This window comes from Saccopteryx bilineata, chromosome 8, assembly GCF_036850765.1.
Source record: "Saccopteryx bilineata isolate mSacBil1 chromosome 8, mSacBil1_pri_phased_curated, whole genome shotgun sequence".
Lineage (NCBI taxonomy): Eukaryota > Metazoa > Chordata > Mammalia > Chiroptera > Emballonuridae > Saccopteryx > Saccopteryx bilineata.
In genome coordinates, this window is record NC_089497.1 from 48994264 (window position 1) to 49017518 (window position 23255).

Consider the following 23255-nt stretch of genomic DNA (forward strand, 5'->3'; position numbering starts at 1 on the left):
CATAATACATTTTATCTGCCCAACAGGGGGCAAAATCCATCTTGTGAACAGTTGCCCAAGGCTGATTATTCCAAACTGTGTTCTCAGCGTATGGGGTGCCAAGACCCCTCCCTCTCCAACGCCTGGTTAGAACTGGAAAGAGTAGGACTGGACCCAGCCCAGGATGCTCCTCCTGCTGTGACTGGGTGACTTAGGCTTGTATTTGCATAAAATACCTCTTTGTACGCCTCTTCTAAAGAATATTACACTTTGTTATTCATCTCTGTGGGATTACTGGAATTTTAAATAAGCGAAATTACTTCAATCTGTAACCCCATTTGTCGCCGACTGGAAGCAATACGCAAGCCCGAGGTTCAAGGTGGCGGAGCCCGATGGGCGAGGCCTGGAGGTTTAGGAAGGCGGAGCTGGGACGGGGCCAGACGGCCCTGAGCGTGGCTACTGGCTGATAAGTCACTTCCGGATATCTGCAGTTCGTCCCGCCTCCAACCGGAAGTCTTCGGCTCCAGCTCCGCCGTCGCCCCGCCCTTTGGTCTCTGGCCTGGCAGGGGCGGGACTTCCTGTCTCGTGTACCCAAGGACCTCCAAAGTGAAGCCGGGTCCTGAGGTTCCAAGTGTCAGGACCTGGAGCGGTGGAGAAGCTCGGGCTTAGTGCACGGGTATTCACCCACTCATTCTCGCAGTTATCCTTACTGTCCTCCCAGGGCGTCTCCGAAAGGCCTTGGAGCTCCGAAACCCCAAATTTGTTGTCTGTCCACCGGTTCAGAAAGGGCCATGGAGGTGCGGCGGCCGGCGCCGCGGAGCTTCCTCTACAGGCCGCTGGGTCCTTTCCCTCGGGTCTGGGCTGCGGAAGCTGTGGCCGCGGATTCGGAGGTCCGTGAGGAAGACCAGAAGCTGCCTTCCTACGTCCCAGACCCCCATTACGTGGAGTCCGGATGGGATCGCCTCCGGGAGCTGTTTGTCAAAGAGTAAAAGTGCCTAGGGTCTGCGGGCGGGGCTGCGGAGGGAGTGTCCTGCAAGTGGGGTCATCCTGGGGCGCAGGACAGTGGGTAGGGTGGTTTATTTTTAAACGATATTTGGGCTTCTAGTATTTGTACCCCAAGCTTGCATCCTGTCATTGCCACTTGGTAGTTGTGTCGAAGACAGGACGGCTTTCAAATGGTGTGGGTGAAGACTCATAAATCAGAGCTTTTAGGAGTATTTAGGGAATTACAGTCTTTTTTTTTTTTTTTTTTTTGGTGGGAATTATAGTCTTAATGTCATGCCCTGATTTTACAGATTAGAAGAATTGAACTGAACTAATTAGAGTCAGAATGGACTCTGGAACCCACATCTGCAGAATGATACTCCAGAAATCTTTTTTAGATTTCACTTGATCCCAACCTGTATTTCATGATCAGTAGTAGCTCCCCTCCCATCCAAAAAGTGAGAATTGGAAGGAGGGCAGAGTTGTAAAATTCTTATTCTTCCAAAGAGGGAATATATAAAAATAACACCTATTGTCTTATTTTATAAAAAAATATTAGCTGGATTAACAAATAAGTATATTTCAGAATAAAAGATCATTCTTTTAATTGAACTAACTTTAATGAAAAGCTTGGCATATTTCATTTATTCATTGTTCCATTAAATCTATTCATCAATTTCTGGTGAAAAGTTGGCTCTTTCATGAAGTACTTTACCATATTGCACTGTGCTAGCAAGTATTGGGTTGGGGAATAAGTTCGTAGCATTTTTACCGAAGACTTTTATTTAAACAAAAAACAATAATTATATCAATAAGTTAATCAATGATATATTCATTGTTGCTGTTTACAACCTCTTCCCACCTCTCGACCAATTTGTTGATGCCATTCCGCCAAAAATCGCCTGGTCTGGTGTCAAAGAAGTTGTTGAGCCAGTTTTTAAGGACCTCTTTGTTATCGAAGGTAACGCCCTTCATATGGTTTGACAGGGAGCGGAAAAGATGGTAATCGGTCGGTGCAAGGTCCGGAGAATACGGCGGATGCTGAAGGACCTCCCATTCGAGCTCTTGGAGTGCGGCTTTGACGACTTGTGCAACATGGGGCCTGGCGTTGTCCTGAAGGAGTATGGTTTGACCATGTCAGTCAGGTCTTTTCAGTCGAATAGCCTCATTCACGTGGTGTAGCTGGGCAATGTAGAGCTCCTTGTTGACTGGCATTCTTTTCGAGCATTTCTCAGTGCACCATGCCCTCCCAGTCCCACCAAACACATATCATGATCTTCTTTGGATGAAGGTCCGGCTTGACTCTCGGCTTTGGCATATCTCCTGGAGCCACCCACTCCTTTCTTTGCTTCATATTGATGTATAGGCAACATTTCTCATCTCCCGTGAGGATTCGGTACAAAAAGCGCTGTTTATGACGGCGTGTTGCTCGATGGCGGGCGAGATGCTGAGAAGCAATTTGAAGGTGATTTTCTTTGTTTTTTTCGTTGAGCTCGTGAGGCACCCAGGCTCCCAATTTTTCGGTAAATCCCATTGAATGAAGGTGATTGAGAATCGTTTTATGATCGCAGTTCATTTTTTCCGCCAATTCACGACTGGTTTGGCGACCGTTCTCCAGAAGTGATTTGAGACGTTCTTCATCGAATTCAGAAGGCCTTCCGCTGCGGGACGTGTCATCGACGTCAAAGTTGCCATTTTTGAACTTTGCAAACCATTTCCATGCTGTAGAATCGCCTATGACAACTTCATACACATCGCAAATGTCCCGGGCTGCTTCGGCAGCTTTTTGACCTCAATGAAAAGCAAAGAAGAGCAGGTGTCGAAAATGTTGATTTTTGCCTCCTGGGTATTCCATTTCTAAGCCTCAAAACTAATAAAAAATTAAATAACTCAAAAATACAATTAACATAGTTTTGTAGAGCAGAAAGAGTTTTATCGAATGAATACTTACCCTTTGCCAAACAGCAAACAAATCGTTGTAAAATAAAAGAAAATATTAAAATGCTACGAACTTATTCCCCAACCCAATAGTTGACTTGAAAGCTTTATTACGTTGCTGAGGGGTATATAGTTAGGGCAAGGGAGTTGGCCAAATTATATTTAATTACTGTATTTAGATTTCATTATCTTTATTTTAAAGATGAGTTAGCCTTTCTCGTTGGTCCTTCCAATATTTACTTGAGATGTTTTCGAGAGATCCTATGTAATTTATGTAACAGAAGAGAGTTATTTTGGTCAGCTTTATAAACCACAGAATGTTGGAGCTGAAAGAAATGTGAAAGGTAATCTAGTGTAACTTTCATGCTTCCCTCCATGGATGAGGAAACTAAGGTTCACAGAGATTATGATCTTGCTGGAGGTCACTTAGTAGTGGGGACAGAACCAGAACCACAACCCATTCTTACTTGGAGACTAGGTCCTTTGAATATAGTGCCCTGTTTCTTTGCCAGTTGTTAGCTGTATATAATTTCTTAGAGTCTCTATTTCCATATCATTAAAATGGGGATAAATATCACCTGTCTTGTGGATTTTTCAGAAGATGGAAAAAATCAAATCATACACATCTCCTGCTTATTAAATCTTACTCTCTTTTACATTTTTTTTTCTTTTCTGAAATCTACCATAGGCCAGTTTTTATGAAAGTGTTGTTTTTGATATTATTCACTATAAAGGATACAATATAAAGCTCAAATTATAGTTTTTCCTATTGACATAAGGATAAGAATTACAGTTTGCTAAAAGATTTAGATTTCTCTCATAGAAAGTAAGACTCACTGATCTTGATTTCAGAAATGTGGTATTGGCAATTAGAATTAGGTAAACACTTGTACCTTTCCTGAAGAAGCACGTTAGTAATATAAATAATTAGTATTTAATAGTTTACTTGCCCAGTAGGGTCATTATTTATAATAACTTAATATATACTTCCCAATGTAGCTATTCTTTTTGTTTGTTTGTTTGTTTGTTTTTTCATTTTTCTGAAGCTGGAAACAGGGAGAAACAGTCAGACAGACTCCCGCATGCGCCCGACCGGGATCCACCCGGCACGCCCAACATGGGGCGACGCTCTGCCCACCAGGGGGCGATGCTTTGCCCATCCTGGGCGTCACCATATTGCGACCAGAGCCACTCTAGCGCCTGAGGCAGAGGCCACAGAGACATCCCCAGCGCCCGGGCCATCTTTGCTCCAATGGAGCCTTGGCTGCAGGAGGGGAAGAGAGATACAGAGAGGAAAGTGCGGCAGAGGGGTGGAGAAGCAAATGGGCGCTTCTCCTGTGTGCCCTGGCCGGGAATCGAACCCGGGTCCTCCGCACGCTAGGCCAACACTCTACCGCTGAGCCAACCGGCCAGGGCCAATGTAGCTATTCTTTAGAGCAAGTTTTGGGGGACATCTTAGAAATTCTAGTTTCTTCTGCTCTTCAGAGTAATAGATAGAATTACACAGTTTTTCCTTGCTCTTTAGGTTGGCCTGTGCTGCCCCGGCATCATGAGCTTTCCAGTCAATGCTTTTTATGGATAGGCCCATCTGAGCATGGCATGGAAGTTTAAGTATTGAAAACGATAGGGCTTTGAATTTGTTTTTACACCTATGATTCCTTTCTTGCATACGTTGCCCTAAAATCCCATAAGTGTGTAATTTCCAAAAGTTAGCTTAAACTTCAGAAAGGGAAATATTGATCTCTACGTCCAACTCAAATTCTTCCTGTTTCTGGGGGGTATAGTAAAGTTGTGAAAGTCATCAAATAAGAGTACCTTTAGCCTGACCAGGCAGTGGCGCAGTGGATAGAGCCTCGAACTGGGATGCGGAAGGACCCAGGTTCGAGACCCCGAGGTCACCTCGCCAGCTTGAGTGCGGGCTCATCTGGTTTGAGCAAGGCTCACCAGCTTAAGCCCAAGGTCGCTGGCTCGAGCAAGGGGTCACTTGGTCTGCTGTCCCCCCCCCCCCCCCCCCCGTCAAGGCACATATGAGAAATCAATCAATGAACAGCTAAGGAACCTCAACGAAGAATTGATGTTTCTCATCTCTCTCCCTTCCTGTCTGTCCCTCTCTCTGTCTCTGCCAAAAAAAAAAAAAAACCTTTAAAAAAAAAGCCTTTTTATTGAAGTATAATAAGCATATAGAAAAATACATACATATACTGATCAATGGGTTTTTATAAACCCAGCGCCAAGAGGCTGTTACCTGTGTCCCTGAAGCTCCCCTTGTGCCCCTTCCAATCACTACCTTCTCAAGAGGAACCAATTACTAGCCTAATTTCTAACAGCATAAATTAGTTTTGGCTGAAATTTGCGTTACTTATAACTGCACTGTTGAATTCATCAGGATTTAATTGCTTTGGCCCATAATGAAAAATGTGGTTGTGTTAGCATTTGGGATAATTCTGATCATGCTATCTTTTGGAGGGCAGTATACATACACTAATCTCAACATTGTGTTTTTGATGTTTTAGTGAACAGCAGAGAACTTCAAAGGAACTTGAGAATATTTATAGGGCAGCAGTTTCAGCAGGCATCATTGGCTGGGCATATGGGGGAATCCCAGCTTTTATTCATGCTAAACAGCGCTACGTTGAGCAGAGCCAAGCAGAAATTTATCATAACCGGTTTGATGCTGTGGTATGTACTGGTGTTCTAAAAGTATTTGACAGCACACCAATTTAGCAGTTCACTTTATACTCATCATTCAGTTAGCTGTGGGTTGGGAGGGTTTAGGATGTCAGAGTAAAGGAGCAAAGTCTATATTTAGTAACAATGAAAGTACTAATGCTAAAACACATACATATGGCTTGTCAGACCACTTCGGAAGGGATCACCATGGTAGCTCTATTTTCTTTTATTTTTATTTTTATTTGTTGATTTTTAGCCAGAGAGGAGGAGGTAGAGAGAGACAGAGACAGGAACAGCAATCCATTTCTGTATGTGCCCTGACTGGGGATCGAACCAGCAACCTCTGTGCTTCAGGCTGATGCTCTAACCAACGGAGCTATCTGGTCAGGGCTAGCTCTATTTTCTGAAAAACGTGTTTAATCTGCTAAATCAGCAAGGCTTAGCTGTGGCATATTTATCCTATTCACGAAGCCTCCATGGAGAACACTAGCTCACACTAAAACAATAATTAGTATTTATAACAGTTATAGAGTGCTAAGTCATTTGGTAGGTCTGGGCATCAGTTCTGTTGTACTAGTGAGGAAGTTATAGCTCAGAGTTTTTTTTTATTTAAAAATTATGTCAGTCTTAAAAGTTTCAAAAGTACAAAGAATTCATATTTATATATACCTTGCATCCAGATTCTCCAAATGTTAACATTTTACCACATTTGTTTTATCATTTTTTCTCTGTATAATGCCGACTATCATTTTTCGTGTGTGAGCTGCTGGAGAGTAAGTTATAGACATGAATACCTCAGCATTATTTCCTAAAAGGGGACATTCTCATATAATTATGAAGATCGGGAAATTACACTGATAGAGTATATATCTGATATAATCTGCAGACTTTATGTAAATTTTGCTAGTTGTCCCACTAATATAATCTATTTTAAATAAATAGATTAAATAAATAAGTAAATAAAAATATTTCTGGTCCAGGATCTCATACTGATCAGATACCAAAGTTTGCCTGCTATGCCTTTCCAGTCCCATTTAATTCAGAAGTTTTCCTGTCTTTCTTTGACTTTCTTGACCTTACATTTTTTTTAGGATGATCGGCCATTTATTTTGTAGAAGTTTCCTCAATTTGGAGTTGTTTGATTTTTTTTAAATATATAATTATATTCAGGTTATGTGTTTTAGCAGGAATACCCTAAAATTGATGTATTCTTCTCAGTACATTATATCAGACGGCCGTGATACCTATTTGTCCCTTTACTGGTGATGTTTACTTTAGTCAGTTGGTTAAGATGATCTCTGCAAGGTTTATGCACCATAAAGTTTTTATTTTTTTTCATATGTTTCTATTTTGTTTTATATGGATACTAATAGATACTTTAAGACTGTGCAAATAATCCTATTTTTCATCAAATGTACACTCTTGTTTTAGCATTCAATAATGATTCTTGCACAAAAACAGTTATTACTGTGGTGGTTGTCAAATGGTCATTTTCTAATTGGCTAGTTATGTCTTCATTTATTGGTTAGTATTCTGCTATCAGGAAGAGTTTTCATTTCCCCTCTGTTTATTTATTTATCTATATAATTTACTTCATGTGGACTCATGGTTTCTTATTTTATTCTGTATTTATTATAAAATTCATTTTTCTCATTTATTTTGATACTCAAATTGGCTTAGGTATGGACAAAGTCCCTCCAACTTGCTCCTGTGTCCTTTTGACATGTCCCCATCATTCCTTGAGAATGCCTTTACTTTTTGGATTATCCTTTACTTTTCAAGCTGGAATGAGCCATTTTACCAAGGAACTCTAGTTTGTTTTAGTGGAAAATGGTATTTAAAAGCCAAGATCTGGCCTGACCTGTGGTGGTGCAGTGGGTAAAGTGTCAACCTGGAAACGCTGAGGTTGCCGGTTCAAAACCCTGGGCTTGCCTGGTCAAGGCACATATGGGAGTTGATGCTTTCTGCTTCTCCCCCCTTCTTTCTCTCTCTCTCTCTCTCTCTCTCTCTCTCTCTCTCTCTCCTCTCTATAATGAATAAATAAAATCTTAAAAAGAAAAACAAGATCTGATACTACGTATAGTCATTGCTACTGGAATGTCATAGCTTCTAGGCCCTAGTCAGACAGAGTTAGGAAGTATGTGTGGTTTATATTAATATGAACATTTCTACATATGTACATAGTATCGATTTCTAATTCTACCTACTTATTAAGAGCTGCGATTTCATACTGATAACTTTCGGAGTGGTTTGGACTTGCTCAATATCATATAGTACTTTAGAATCCAGTTAGGGATTCTTTCAGATTCTTAAAAAACCCAGAATTTACCCTCACAATATTATACTGGACCTACTTTTATAGTGGTCTAGTGACAATGGGCTGTTGAGACAAAAAACCTACCTTCCAGTTCTGACTTTATTCCTTACTGGATGAGCGATCTTGATTAGAAACATCTCTATGTTTTAGTTAAAACTAAAATGCCTGCCTGAGAAAATGTAAAGGTTAAATGAGGTAGTATGTTAACATGACTTTTATGTAGAACGTGGTCAGTAAAGATAAGTTTTTTTCCTTCCTCTGCTCCTTTCCCACACATCTATATTCCTTTATTCTTACCATTTACTCAGTATTTTCTGTTTTTCTTTTACCCGAGATTTCTTGAGGGGAAAAAAAAGCATCATGTCTAAGACTGATTTTGTAGCTGCCATGGTGTTTGCCATATAGATCTCAGTGATACTTAATTGATGGGTTACTTGGTTGACACTGTCAATCCTTAGTTTCTTTCCTATGTCCTGATAGACTAGGATGCACATGGGGCTTTTGCTTAAGCTTTAATACTGAGGGGATGGTATTTCTACAGATTTTCTATGGTTTCTATTTGTTTAGGTATTCCTGCCTAATCTGTAGCTAACATTCCTCCACCAAAGTTTTAGAATAAGGAAAGTATTAAGGCGTCCTGGAACCTCACAGCCTTTTTATTAACTTTAGCAATCGGCACATCGGGCTGCCACGCGTGGCTTCATCCGGTATGGCTGGCGCTGGAGTTGGAGAACTGCAGTGTTTGTGACTATATTCAAGTAAGTTGTCTCGGAATTGTGACAAAGGTACTTGGTAATCTTTTATCAGCACATAGTTTTAGCAGGTGGGATTATAAAAACTGAACACCCACATGAAAGTGATTCCCACCTTTTTCTTAAGAACTGTTACCTATCTATGTAAAAGATTGGTCCAGGTGTAGTTTTCACATACATGAATGAGGGTTTACTAATTATTATTAATATAGACACAGTATAAGGTTTCTGAGAGAAATTCTGCAAAACTCTTTATGTTTCTATTTTTAAGTGAATATTTATTCCAGAAATTTGATTCTTTGGTTCATTGTTTAGCAGAAGAAGTTCTACCTAGAAACCCACGGGCATATTAGCAATCTGAAACACATTTAAGGGACCTGGCCTGGAACCAGGGATTGATGTAGTAGGCTCTTCTAAACAAGCACATACTTCTCTAGTGAAAGTTGAAGTCAAGAAGGTAAGTGGGAAATGCTTCAAATTTTATATTTTCTTCCTCCTCCCTTCTTCTCAGCTCAGTGAACACTGGTCTAAGTGTATACCGGGATAAAAGTGCCCTAAGCCATTTTGTCATTGCAGGAGGTAAGACATTTTTGTTCTTGTTTGTGTTTTTCAATCTCAAATGTGGTTTAGGAAAATGTAAAGACTTATAAGTCAAAGCTACTGAATTCTTTTTTTCTATTTTTATTTTTGGTTTATTCAGCCTTCATGCAAAGTATGTGGGGAGTATTATGCTCGGTAAACTTGGTGTACAAAACAGAAAAGGACTTTGCTTTCCTGGAGTTTTATAGTCTAATGTGAATAGGAAAACAGGTTGTTACAGTAGAAAGTACCAAATAGGTGGGGCAGTGGGATCTAATGGAGACAGGTGATCAGATAAGACCTTTCTGAGGAAGTGACATTTAAGCTGATGTGTGAAGAATGGGAAGGAGCAAGCCTTGCAAAGAAGAGTAGCTTAGGCAGGACAAACATCCACAGGGAAGGCTCTTAGGCAAGAAAGTTTCTCAAAAGCAGGATAATACGACTGGAACATAGTGAATGAGGGTTAGAGTGGCTTGAGATGAAATTGGTGAGGTGAAGTAGAAAGGGGCCAGGTTTTTCTCGGTGAGAGTTTGGATTTTATTTTAGAGCTCTCTCCTTCTGGCAGATAATAATTAAAATGAACATTTAAAAAAATGTACAGCCATCGCTTGGTGTCTGTGGGGGATTGGTTCCAGGACATCTCCTTCTTCAGGTTTCCCCCTTCCCATGGATACCAAACTCCGCAAATGCTCAAGTCACTTCTATGAAATGGCACAGTGTTTGCACATAGGCTGCAGCAGGGAATGTCTACAAATCACTTCACTCACATGGATTCAGCAGAGTGCTCAGTGTGTGTCAAACTCAAGTATAGCTTTTGGAAATTTTCTGGAATTCCCCCCCCCTTTTTTTTTTTTTGAGACAGAGAGAGGGACAGATAGGGAGAGAGATGAGAAGCATCAATTTTTGTTGCGGCACCTTAGTTGTTCATTGATTGCTTTCGCATATGTGCCTTGACAGGGGGTTGGGGGGTGGACAGCAGGCCAAGTGACCCCTTGCTCAGGCCAGTGACCTTGGGCTCAAGCTGGTGAGCTTTGCTCAAACCAGGTGAGCCTGTGCTCAAGCTGGTAACCTCGGAGTTTCGAACCTGGGTCCTCTGTGTTCCAGTCCTACACTCTATCCACTGCGCCACCTCCTGGTGAGGCCCAAATATTTTCAATCTGCAGTTGGTTGAATCCAGAGATGTAGAACCCACGGATCGTGAGAGCTTACTGTATTAAGGTATTATTTTTTAGAAGTGTAGATGCAGTGAACTGCCATATGCACACAAACATTCCTATGGACATTCTCTCACATACAAAAACACACATATACTGCACGTAACATTTTCTTACTTTTTATTTGGGGATAATTTCAAGGTTTCAGAAAGTTGCAGAAACATAAGTGATACAAGGAACACCGTTAGTACCCTTTAATACAGAGATTCAGCTATTAATATTTTAGCCCGTTTGCTCTGTCACTTGTGCTGTTTTGGGTGCACAATCTTTGTATATGTGTACATGCACAAACACGTAATTTGAACTGATCGTTTTAATGATAAAAATTTTTTTTTGAAATTAGATTTTTTTTTTAAGATTTTATTTATTTATTATAGAGAAGGGTGGGGGGAGGAGCAGGAATCATCAACTCCCATATGTGCCTTGACCAGGCAAGCCCAGGGTTTTGTACCGGCAACCTCAGTATTTCCAGGTTGACGCTTTATCCACTGCGCCACCACAGGTCAGGCTATTAGAAATAGACATGTATAGCATTGGAGCAGCTAGAATTTGCCCTTTTACATGTTCTGTAGTCTTTTATTTCCAAACCAAATTCTTGTCTTCCTCCCCCAATACCATACTGAATCCTGCTATTATATATTCTATTGTGTACCCGGTTAAATTCCCAAACTGGAAACCAGGTAATGCTGTGGTTCTTTCTTTTTTATTCCTCTTTCCAAACTTCTAGTCCTATCATTTATATTCCTTAAATACTTATGGACTGTCTCACCTCGTCTTTGTTCCCACTGCTACTGTCAGCTCTTCCCTGTTCTACTTTTGGTTCATTTCACCTCGTCTGTTATCTTAGGGGTTTTTTTTTGTGGGGTTTTTTTTTAAAGATTTTATTTGTTGATTTTAGAGAAAGGGAGGGAGAGTGAGAGAGGGTGTGAGATCATAATTGCTTTACTTTAGTTGTTCATTGATTGCTTCTTGTATGTGACTTGACCGGGCAAACCCACGGCCCTGAACTGGCAACCTCAGCACTCCAGGTTGACGCTCCATCCACTCTTAGACCACAGGTCAGGTGCTGTGTCTTAGTTCTGAAATATGAATGTGATTGCAGTACTTTTCTGCTTGAGATTCTTCCATAGTTTCCCATCACTCAGTGCTGATTCTTGACCTGGCCCCATGCACCACTCTTGCTCCAGTCTCACAAATCTGCGTAGAGTTCCTAAACCCAGTGTATTCTTGCTTTACATGTTTTGGTTCTTCTTCTTGAACCCACTTTCCCACTTCTACAACTAATTTTGTTTGGTTCCTACTTAATCTACTCTCAAGACTCACCTCATCTGTCAGCTTCAGTTTCCCTAGAGAGTCCTTCCTAGCTCCCATTTTCCTATCTTCAGGTTTATTTAAGTGTCTTTCTCCCATGTTCCATAATTCACTATAAATAGTGTTATCAAAGTACTATGTTGTAGCTGTTTATTTGTTTTATTTCCCTACTAGATGACTTACTTGAATTCAGAAAAAGGACTTTCCCTTTCTATAACAATTGTTTGACATATAGTAGAATAAAATAAATATAAATTACCTAAATATTGGATATTTGTATAATATTAAATAAAATAATAATATAATAAAATAAGAATGTAAAAATATACCTGATACAGTATAAATTTTTATTTTAAACCAGCAACCAACATTGAAATTTATGGTATAATGTTAAGGTTTTATCTTTGAAGTCAGAGTCAGGTCAACGGTGTCTTCCCTCACATTATTATTTGGCATTGGTCTGGACATTAATAAAAGTATATTTTATATCTAAATATTTGAACAAGGAGCTTGGCAAATCCTCTCCTCCTAAAGTAACAATAAAATTGGATAAAATTAAAAACAACCATTTGAAGATTTTGGAAATTGACCGAGGACACATAACAGATTGAGAAGCATTTATTCAAGAATTTTTACTGAATCTCAGAACAACGGGAGTCAGTAGTGTTTCAGCCTGGGGCTGCTCCCACTTCTACAGCCCCATGATGTAGAAGTTCTGCAGGAGCAGGGAGGCTGGGAGGACCAATGGTTCTGTGGCTTGAAGTCGCTGACCTTATTTGGTGCAGAGCACAGAAAATTATACTCCTTCGTGTGTTGTAAACAACTACAAACAGGGAAGAACAATATTACACAGCTAACCTGAGGTACTGATACTGTTGGGGCAAGCAGTAGACTGACAGATGAGGTAGAATTTTAACAGGGAACAAGCCGAAGAGGACTTTAATAAGGTTCTACTTAACCCTAGAACTCTGGAAAGTTGTGCATATGTGTAAGTATCCATGCACACTCAGGAGAGACTAGTGAGAGCCCTAGCAAGCTACTTTGGTTAATTTTGAGGCCTTGTGAACACAGAAAATAAAAGCCAGAAAAGATTTATAAATTGTCTAAACTTTGAATACATTCTTCAAGCCAAAGACAGATCCATTGACATCAGATGGAACCTACTGGCTTCATATGTTTAAGCATAACTGACAAATCATTGGCTGACTGCTAAGCTGGTAGATTCCTAGGAAGCCAGATGTAAAAATAAAACCTGAGCAGAGATATCAGTGGGTGCACCCTACAGGAAAAAAGATTCCATAGAATTGGTCCAGGCAAGTTATTCCATTTAAAAAAAGAGCCACAACCATGCTACTGGGTAGGAAGATATTCCAAATCTAGAGGTGCTATAATTTATTGCCTAAAATGTCCAGTTTTTAACACCAACAAAGTCACAAGACATGCAAAAATGGGATTAAAAACAATCATTGTGAATATATCTGACAGGAACTATCTGACATAGTAAACAAAAGATTTCAAGCCATTTTTAAAGAATTAAAGTATGATGACAGTGATTCAGCAAATAGAGAATATCAATAAAGATAGAAATTATTAAAAAGTAAAGTGAAAATTCTGGAGTTGATAAATACAATAATAGAAATTAAAATGTCAATGAAGAGGAGAAACAACAGCAGATTTGAGATAGCATAAGAGAATCAGTGAACTCGAAGATAGATCAATATGGGTTATCTGTTGTAAAGGGTAGCATTTAATAAATGATGAGAAATGAACAAAAGCATAAGAGATCTAGAGGACACCTCAAGAATACAAACATGTATGAAGGGAATGCTAAATGAAGAGGAGAGAAAGGGTCAGAAAAAGTATTTTAAGAAATTATGTCTGACCTGACCAAGTGGTAGCACAGGGGATGGAGCATCAGCCTGGGATACTGGGGGCTCAGGTTCGAGACCACAAGGTTGCCAGCTTGGGTGCTGCATCGCTGGTATGAGTGTGGGATCATACACAAGGCCTTGGTCACTGGCTTGATTAGCAGTTCACTGGCCTGGCTAGAGCCCGTTGGTCAAGGCATGTGTGAGAAAGCAATCAGTGAACAACTAAGGTGCTGCAATGAAGAATTGATGCTTCTCATCTTTCTCCCTTCCTGTCTGTCCCCACCCCTCGCTGAAAAAAAAAGAAGTTATATCTGGAAACCTCCCAAATTTGGTGAAAAACATTGATCTAAACATCCAAGAAGTTCCACAAACTCCAAGAATAAACATGAAGAGATTCATACCTAGACACATAATAGTTACACTGTTGGAAGACAAAGAGAAAATCTTGAAAGCAGCAAGGAAATAAAATAACTAACTCATACAAGTTACACCCAATAAGGTTAACAGCCGACTTTTCATGAAAGTGGTGGAAGCCAGAGGCAGTAGAATGACAAAGTGCAGAAAAGAATAAGAAGTCTATATCTTACAGATGTCTGTAAGAATTCTCTATCTAGCAAACAATCCTACAAAATTGAAGGCAAAAATAATGACATTGTCAGGTAAACAAAGAGAATTTGTTGGTAGCAGACCTGCCTTACAAAAATAGTAACGGAAGTTCTTCTGGCTGAAAGGAAGTGATACTAGATGTTAACTGGGATCTACGTGAAGAATTAAAGAGCATTGATAGAGGTAATTGTCTAAGTAATTATTAAAAGCAGCATAAACATTAATTTTCTTAACTGATCAAAAGCAGTTACATAAAATAATAAAATTAAGTATTGGGCATATAAAATTTAAATCTATGTATGACATTAATAGCATAAAAGAGGGAAGAAATGGAGATTTATTGGAGCAATTAAATAGTAATGACTCCAAGGGAAGAAATGAAAAGCACTAGAAATGGTAACTCCATAGGTTAATATAAAAGACTTTGTAAATCTATTGTTTTTTTCTTTTTTTTAATTAGGTGAGTGGCTGGTAGGTAGACTCCCGCATCCATCCCAACCAGGATCCACACGGCAAGCCCCCTACTGAGGGATGCTCTGCCCATCTGGGGCCACTGCTTTGTTGCTTGGCAACTGAGCTATTTTAGCATCTGAGCTGAGGCCATGGAGCCATCCTCAGTGCCTGGGCCAACTTGCTTGAACCATTCGAGCCATGGTTGTGGGAGAAGGGATGGAGAAAGAGAGAGAGAAAAGGAGGAGGGGTGGAGAAGCAAATGGGTGCTTCTCCTGTGTGCCTTCACTGGGAATCAAACCTGGGACTTCACATGCCAGGCCGATGCTCTACCCAGGACTTACACATGCCAGGCTGACGCTGTACCAATGAGCCAACCGGCCAGGGCTTTGTTTCTCTTAACTGTTTTCGTGCTTTAAAAAATACCTATGATTGGCCCTGGCTGGTTGGCTCAGTGGTAGAGCGTTGGCCTGGCGTGCAGGAGTCCCGGGTTCGATTCCCAGCCAGGGCACACAGGAGAAGCGCCCATCTGCTTCTCCACCCCCCCTCCTTCCTCTCTGTCTCTCTCTTCCCCTCCCGCAGCCGAGGCTCCATTGGAGCAAAGATGGCCTGGGCGCTGGGGATGGCTCTATGGCCTCTGCCTCAGGTGCTAGAATGGCTCTTGTTGCAGCAGAGCAATGCCCCAGATGGGCAGAGCATCGCCCCCTGGTGGGCATGCTGGGTGGATCCCGGTTGGGCACATGCAGGAGTCTGTCTGACTGCCTCCCTGTTTCCAACTTCAGAAAAATACAAAAAAATAAAAAAAAAATTTTAAAAACCCTATGATTGTGTAAAATAATAACATTGTATTTTAGTTTTTTAAACAAATATAAAACACAAGATGGGAGAGGATTGGAGCTATGTTGGAACAATGTTTCTACATTTTACTGGAATTAGTACTGATCTAAAGTAGATTGTGATAAATTGAGATGCATAGCATAATAGCTCAAGCAAATAGTAAGAATGTAACTTTCAAAAGTAGTAACAAGTCCAAGAAAAAAATTAAAAAGGATATATAGAAAATAATTAGTAAATGTCATACCTAAATTTAACCATGTCAAAAATAACATTAAATATGAATGGATTAAATACTCCCATCAATAACCAGATACAGTCCAACTATATTTTAATAAATCCAACTATATGCTGTCTATTAGAGACATACTTCAGGTGGGAAAAATATACTATCCAAGCAGTTCAGAAAAGAGATGAAAAAGAGCTGGAGTTACTATTACTAATATCAGACAGAATATACTTGAAAACAATGTTAGAGATGGAAGGACATTTTATAATGTGCAAAGGACCAATCCATCAAGAAGATATATTACTAATTGCATTTAAGAATAGCGCTCCAAAATACATGAAGCAAAGACTTTTATTTGAAAAAAGAAATAGATAATAATAGGAGTTGAAGACTTTAGTACCCCCCATTTAATAAAAGATAGAACAAATAGAGGGAAAGTAAACAAAGATAATAGAAGACTTGAACAAAACTATCAACCTATGTGACCTAACTATCATCTCTGTAACACTCCACCCAACAACAGCAGAATGCACGGTCTTTTCAAGTAAGTGTCCATGGACATTCTCCAGACTAAATCATATGCAAGGCCGTAAAACAAGTCTCAATGAATTTTAAAATATTGAAATTGTACAGAATATATTCTCTGATCTCAATGCATTTAAACAACAAAAATTTGGGAGAAATGAACAAATATTTAGCAGTTAAACAGAGTGTCATCCTGATGTGCCAGAGTTGCAGGTTTAACCCCTGCTCAGGGCACATACAGGGCTCAACTAGTGAGTGCTTGGAGAGGTGGGGCAGCTGGTCACTGTTTTTCTCTCTTCCTTTCTCTTTCTCTAATTTTTTTTTTTTTTTTTTTAGAATGGAGAGAGAGACAGAGAGAGAGACAAAGGGGGGAGGAGCAGGAAGCATCAACTCCCATATGTGCCTTGACCAGGCAAGTGCAAGGTTTTGAACCTGTGACCTCAGTGTTCCAGGTCGAAGCTTTATCCACTGCGCCACCACAGGTCAGGCTTTTTCTTTTTCTTTTTTTTTTTTTTTGGTGGGAGAGACAGATAGGAACAGACAGACAGGAAGGGAGAGAGATGAGAAGTATCAATTCTTTGTTGCAGCACCTTAGTTGTTCATTGATTGCCCTCTCATATGTGCCTTGACTGAGAGGCTACCGCAGATGGAGTGACCCCTTGCTTAAGCCAGCGACCTTGGGCTCAAACCAGCTTGTGCTCAAGCTGGCAAGCTTGGGGTTTTGTACCTGGATCCTCCACAGCCCAGTCTAACACTATCCACTGCGCTACCACCTGGTTAGGCTCTAAAATCAATTAAAAAATAATAATAAGCAACATATTTATAAATAACCCATAAACCAAAGAAAAGTCACAATGTAAATTAGGAATTTTTTGAGTTGAATGAAAGTACATAATATCAAAATTTATGAGATGTAAGCAAATTAGTGCCGAGAGGGAAATTTATATATTTTACAAGAAGATCTTGGAGCTGGCCAGATGGTGCAGTGCCTGTTGCACCGAGGTCATGGGTTTAATCCCTGGCAGGGCATGTAGGAAAAGCAGTCAATGAGTGCACAACTAAATGGAACAACTAAGTACAACAACAGGTTGCCATCTCTCTCTTTCTCTCCCCCCTACCCTCTTTCCCTTCTCTCAAATCAATGGAAAAAATAAAGAATTAAAGAAGGAAGAGATGGAGAGAGAAAGAAAAGAAAGATCGATCTCAAATGAGTAATCTAATATCCATCTTCAAAAACTAAAAACTGAAAAGAAAAATAAATCTAAAGTAAGAGGGAAATATTAATAATGGACATAGAACAAAACTCAGTGAAACTGAAAGAAAAACAATAGAGAAAATCAATGAAATCAAAAGTTGGTTCATGAAAAGATCACCAAAATAGACCATTCTTTAGCAAGATCAAGAAAAAAAAGATTACCAAAATTTACTCAAGAAGAAATGGAAAAATCTGAATAACCATAAAACAAATTAATAAGCTAAATAATTTTAGAATCTTTTCACAAAGAAAAGCACAAGACCAATGGCTTCCCTGGCTATTTGAAAAGCTGCTTTCACAAACTTCCAGAAAACAGAAGAGGGAACTCATTCTGTTAGACTGGTATTATACTGATACCAAAGCCAGATAAAGAGCAAAGAAAACTAGATCACTGTCCTTGAAGAATACATACACAAAAATTCTTAACAAATTATTAGTGAACAAAATCCAGCAACAAATAAGGGTTATACACCATGACCAAGTAGAATTTATTCAAAGAATTCAAGTTGACTATGAAAGAAAAAGCATTTGACAAAAATTCAACATTCTTTCACCCTTTGTTTTGTGAAGTTAAGATGTTATGCAAACTCTTGCCTGCCCAGGTGGTGGCACAGTGGATGGAGCATTGGCCTGGGAGAATTAGAAAATAAACAGAGGAAAAGGATGGGATCCGGAGGACTCATTGCCAAGACTGATGATCTGCAAGACTTAGTGAGCATTCCAGCAGGAGTGCGCAGTTCAAGCTGTTATGGAGCCCAGTAACCTGTCCAGGGATAAAGCACAGAAGTGAGGCACAGTTGTCTGGCAGTTAGCATTATTTTTATGTACCCATCATTATAGTGTCATAAAGAGTATTTTCACTGCCCTAAAAAGCTGTGCCTCACATAGTCATCCCTGTACCCCAGCCTGCCCCTGCAACCAGTGGTCTTTCTTACTGTGCCCGTAGTTAGCCTTTTTCACAATGTTGTATACAGTTAGAATCATACAGTATGTAGCTTTTTAAATTGGCTTTTTCACTTAATAATACACATTTAAGTTTCCTCCATGTCTTTTCATGAGGGGATAGCTCATTTCTTTTTAGTGCTGAATAATATTCCATTGTCGGATGTACCACAGTTCATTTGTCCATCACCTGGTGAAGGACATCTTGGTTGATTCCAAGTTTTGACAGTTGTGAACAAAGCTGCTATAAACGTGTGTGCAGGTTTTGGTGTGGACATAAGTTACTGACTCTTTGGGGTAAATACTAAGGAATGTGATTGCTGGATCATATGGTAAGAGTATGTTTGGTTTTATAAGAAACTGCCAAACTGTCTTTCAATGTGGCTATACCATTTTGCATTTCCACCAGGAAGGAACAAGGATTTATGTCATTCCACACTCTCACCAGCATTTGGTGTTAGTATTCCAGATTTTGGCTATTCTAAAAGGGTTTTTTTTTCCCCCAAGAGAGAGCAAGTGAGAGACAGAGACAGACAGGAAGGGAGAGAGATGAGAAGCATCAACTTGTCATTGCAGCACCTTAGTTGTTCATTGATTGCTTCTTTTTTTTTTTTTTTTTTTTTTTTATTTTTCTGAACTTGGAAACAGGGAGGCAGTCAGACAGACTCCCGCATGCGCCCGACCGGGATCCACCCGGCATGCCCACCAGGGGGTGGTGCTCTGTTGCAACCAGAGCCATTTTAGCACCTGAGGCAGAGGCCACAGAGCCATCCTCAGTGCCTGGGCCAACTTTGCTCCAAATGGAGCCTTGGCTGCAGGAGGGGAAGAGAGAGACAGAGAGGAAGGAGAGGGGGAGGGGTGGAGAAGCGGATGGACGCTTCTCCTGTGTGCCCTGGCCGGGAATCAAACCCGGGACTCCTGGACGCCAGGCTGACGCTCTACCACTGAGCCAACCGGCCAGGGCCCATTGATTGCTTCTTATATGTGCCTGGAGTGGGGGCTACAGCTGAGCCAGTGATCCCTTGCTCAAGCCAGTGACCGTGTGCTCAAGATGGTGAGCTCACACTCAAGCTGGTGACCCTGCACTGAAGCCGGTGAACCTGTGCTTAAGCTGAATGAGTCCTCATTCAAGGGTTTTGAACTTGGATCCGTCTACGGCCATACCACTCTGAACACGCCCGATCTCGTCTGAACTTGGATCCTCAGTGACCCAGTTCAACACTATTCACTGAGCCACCACCTGGTCAGGCCTAATAGGTGTTTAAAAAATATTTTGCTTGAAAAGGAGACTAGCAGGAAAGATCAAATTACTGTCTCTGGATAATAGAAAAGGTGATTTTTGTTCTTAATTAAAAATTGTAGAAAATGTAAAGAATGAATGCATAATACTTAAATAATAAACTTCAAATGTTATTTTTTAAAAGTGTTACCACCTGAGAGGACACTAGTTGTGCTGTGCATAGTAAAAGAGGAAAATGAGTGACCATTATGGATGTGCACAGGCCACTGGGTGGCATTGTGAGCTCAATGCTGCCACTCGTAGGCCCGCCTGAGAGGTGTAGTGTGCAGTACAGACAGGGCAAAGGCATATTACTGCAGGGGTTTTCTTGTTTACTTGGGGAAAGCTTTTCTTGAAGAAGGGAAATGAAAGAGGTGCAAGTGAAGAAATTACACATTTTTAAGAGGAGGTTGGCAAAAATGAAGCCAAATGAGAAGAGGTTCGATCCATAGAACAGATTGAGAAATTAGTTTTGTAAAAGGAATATTTATTCTTTTGAATCTGCAGAATAGAAGGTGGTTGTATTGGCATTTTAGACTCAAGGATTCTAGGTTGTGGTGGTATATTAATGTTGAGCTCAGACAGCTTACGTAGGTATTTATGCTTCTTTTTATAGAAGGAAAATTTAAAAATTCTAGTGCTTAAGTATGACTTAATATTGCCATTTTTCTGTGCTTGTTTTTAAATAGCTGTCACAGGAAGTCTTTTTAGAATAAATTTAGGCCTACATGGCCTGATAGCTGGTGGCATACTTGGAGCCTTGCTGGGGTAAGTGTTAACATGGTTTGATTTTAAATTAACACAATTTTCATTAATGCCTTGCCTGGTAAATATTCATTTCTAAAGAACAAATTTAAAAGTTAGGGCCTAGTAAAGACCTCTAGTCACATGTTGGTAGTAGCTTTGTCCAATTCTAATTCTACCCCAGTTGTTCATTTACTTCCAGTTTTCACTGGGTGAACTATCACTAACACTTGAAACTATTTTTAGTTTGAACAAAGGTACTTACAAAGAGAAGATAAAAGAATAAGGAAGTTAAGCACATTCTATTAATAAAAAAAGATTTCAGGTGCCCTGGCAGATGCACAGTGGATAGAGCATCATCCTGGAGCACAAAGATTGCCGGTTCCATCCTGGGGGTCACCAGCTCAAGCCCAGAGTTGCTGCTACCAGAGTCACTGGCTCCATGTAGAGGGTGTTGGCTTTACTTCAAGGTTGCTGATTGGAGCCCCAGTCGGGACATATGAGAAGCAATCAATGGCACAACTAAGTGGGACAATTAGTTGATGCTTCTCTCTTTCTCTCTCTCTTTCCCTCTCTCTCTTCATCTCTTTCTCTCTCTCTCAGAAAAAAAGTTTTAACTTTATTTAGTTTAATAAATTAAAAAATATTTTCCTTTTACTTTGAAAATTCTGAACCTACAGAAAAGTACATTGTATGAATTAGTACATTGAACACCCATATACCCATTCACTTAGATTCACCAAATTGTTAACATTTTGCCATATTTGTTTTTTATCTCTCTGTATACAGGTAGATGTGTGTATATTTCTTTTTCTTTTTTTTCTTCTTTTTGGTTAAACCATTTGAGACCTCATATTTTGTACCCCTAAGTACAGCAGCGTGTATTTTCCAGGCTCAAGGACGTTGTGCGGTGATATCACAGTACAGGTGTCACAATAAATGATTCAGCATTTATTAATTATAACTATCTAAGATAGGATCTTATTTGAAATTATTTAATTATTACCACAATGTATGTATATAAATTTTTTAAAGCCCAGGATCCATTTGTATATTGTGTATAGTAACCATGTCTCTTTAGATTTCTTTAATCTAGAACAATTGCATTTATTATATCAGAAGTCAGAGTAGGCTTGAATGGGTTCTTTTTAAAAGATTACCCAGATAATCTTTTTGATTGACTCAAATTCAACTGATTAGAAACTTTAATTACATCTGTAAAATCAATTTGCCATGTAAGATAATCGTGGGCATAGTATCTGACCATATTCACAGTTTAGGTGTGAGGGCAGGAAACTTTGGGGGGCCACTTAAGAATTCTGATACACATTGGGTATCTACTAAATTTCTCCACTGCAAAGGTATCTTTCCCCATTGTAATCAACATGTAACTGTGGGGTGAAACTCTGTGAATAGCCTGCTTTCCAACTATCTTCTAGGGATTTTTAATGATCCATTAATGATCTATGCTGTAATCAGTTATTACAAAGGCAAACATTGATTTGTTAGTCTACTATTTCTTCTGTTCTATGTTAGTTGCCATTCACCTAAATAGAAGAGTTCTCCCTTCTCCGTCTGCCCACTCCCTTTTCCCATCCCCTTCCCAGGAGGAGGTAACTGTAGATTTATAGATTATATTTTTTTATTATTAAAAAGTTTGTTTGTTTTTTAATTTAGCATGTTATAATCCATCACGGCATTCTTTCCATTGTATTGACAATATACCAGGTTGGTTTAAAGGGAACATTGTTGACCTTAGCAACAAAAACTTGTTTTTATTGTGGAAAAAATGATATACCATTTTTGATTGTACAGTGCAGAGGTGATAAGTGCATTCACATTGTTGTGCAACAGATCTCTAGAACTTTTTGATATAACAAAACGGGATCTGAATATTTATTAAACACGAGTTCTCCTTCTCCCTGCCCCTCTGTCCTCGGCGGCCACAGTTCTATTTTCTGTGTTTATGATTCTGACCACGTCAGATGCTTCCTATGAGTGCAATCACGTGTGCCTTTTTGTAACTGGCTTATTTTTCTCAATATAATGTCCTTAAGGTTCATCCATGTTGTAGCATAGAACAGGATCTCTTTTTTTAAGGTGCATAATGTTCTGTTGTATTAACATTTTTATCATTCATCTGTCAGTGGACTTTTCCACTTAGCAAATATTTTAAATGAGCTTCCTTACATTCTAGCCAGAGGAAATTTAAGTTCTAGCAGAGCCAAACACTCCTTTGAGAACACAGGAACGAAACCCTTTCCCTTACTGTCATAACTGTTCTGTGCATCAGTTTCCTTTTTTTAATTTAGAATTAAATTTAATGGGGTGACATTGATCAATAAGAGTACATAGGTTTCAGGTGAACATCTCTATAGCATTTGAACTGTTTATGGGGTGACATTGATCGATAAGAATACAAAGGTTTCAGGTGAGTATCTCTATAGCATTTGAACTGTGTGTTGTGTGCCCATCACCCAGAATCAGATTGTTTTTCATCACCGTGTCTGTCCCTCTTTACTCCCCTCTTCCCATACCGCTCCGCCTGGTGACCACTTCACTGTTATCTGTGTCAGTGCGTCTCCGTTTTATATCCCACCTATGCAGTATATAGTAAATCAGTCTCTTACTCGGGTAACTACTGGCATTGTGGGTGAAACCTTTGTGCTGGACTTTTGAATTGTAGGGTGTTTTAGGGCCTCCACCTGCAAAAGCCAGTCGTATTCTTACCCCAACCAAAAATGCCTACTGCCCCGGAGGGGATCTGGTACCATTT

General features: G+C 39.8%; 1 protein-coding gene across 1 annotated transcript in view; it reads left to right on the forward strand.

Moving 5' to 3' along the window:
• The first annotated feature begins 552 nt into the window (after positions 1-552).
• Positions 553-23255, forward strand: part of TIMMDC1 (translocase of inner mitochondrial membrane domain containing 1) — a 28703-nt gene continuing 6000 nt past the window's right edge. Inside the window, exons 1-5 of the mRNA XM_066241414.1 lie at positions 553-964; positions 5415-5580; positions 8558-8646; positions 9152-9219; positions 20425-20503. Coding sequence (XP_066097511.1) covers positions 771-964; positions 5415-5580; positions 8558-8646; positions 9152-9219; positions 20425-20503 — 596 coding nt within the window. The 5' untranslated portion in view covers positions 553-770. The remainder of the gene's footprint in view (positions 965-5414; positions 5581-8557; positions 8647-9151; positions 9220-20424; positions 20504-23255) is intronic.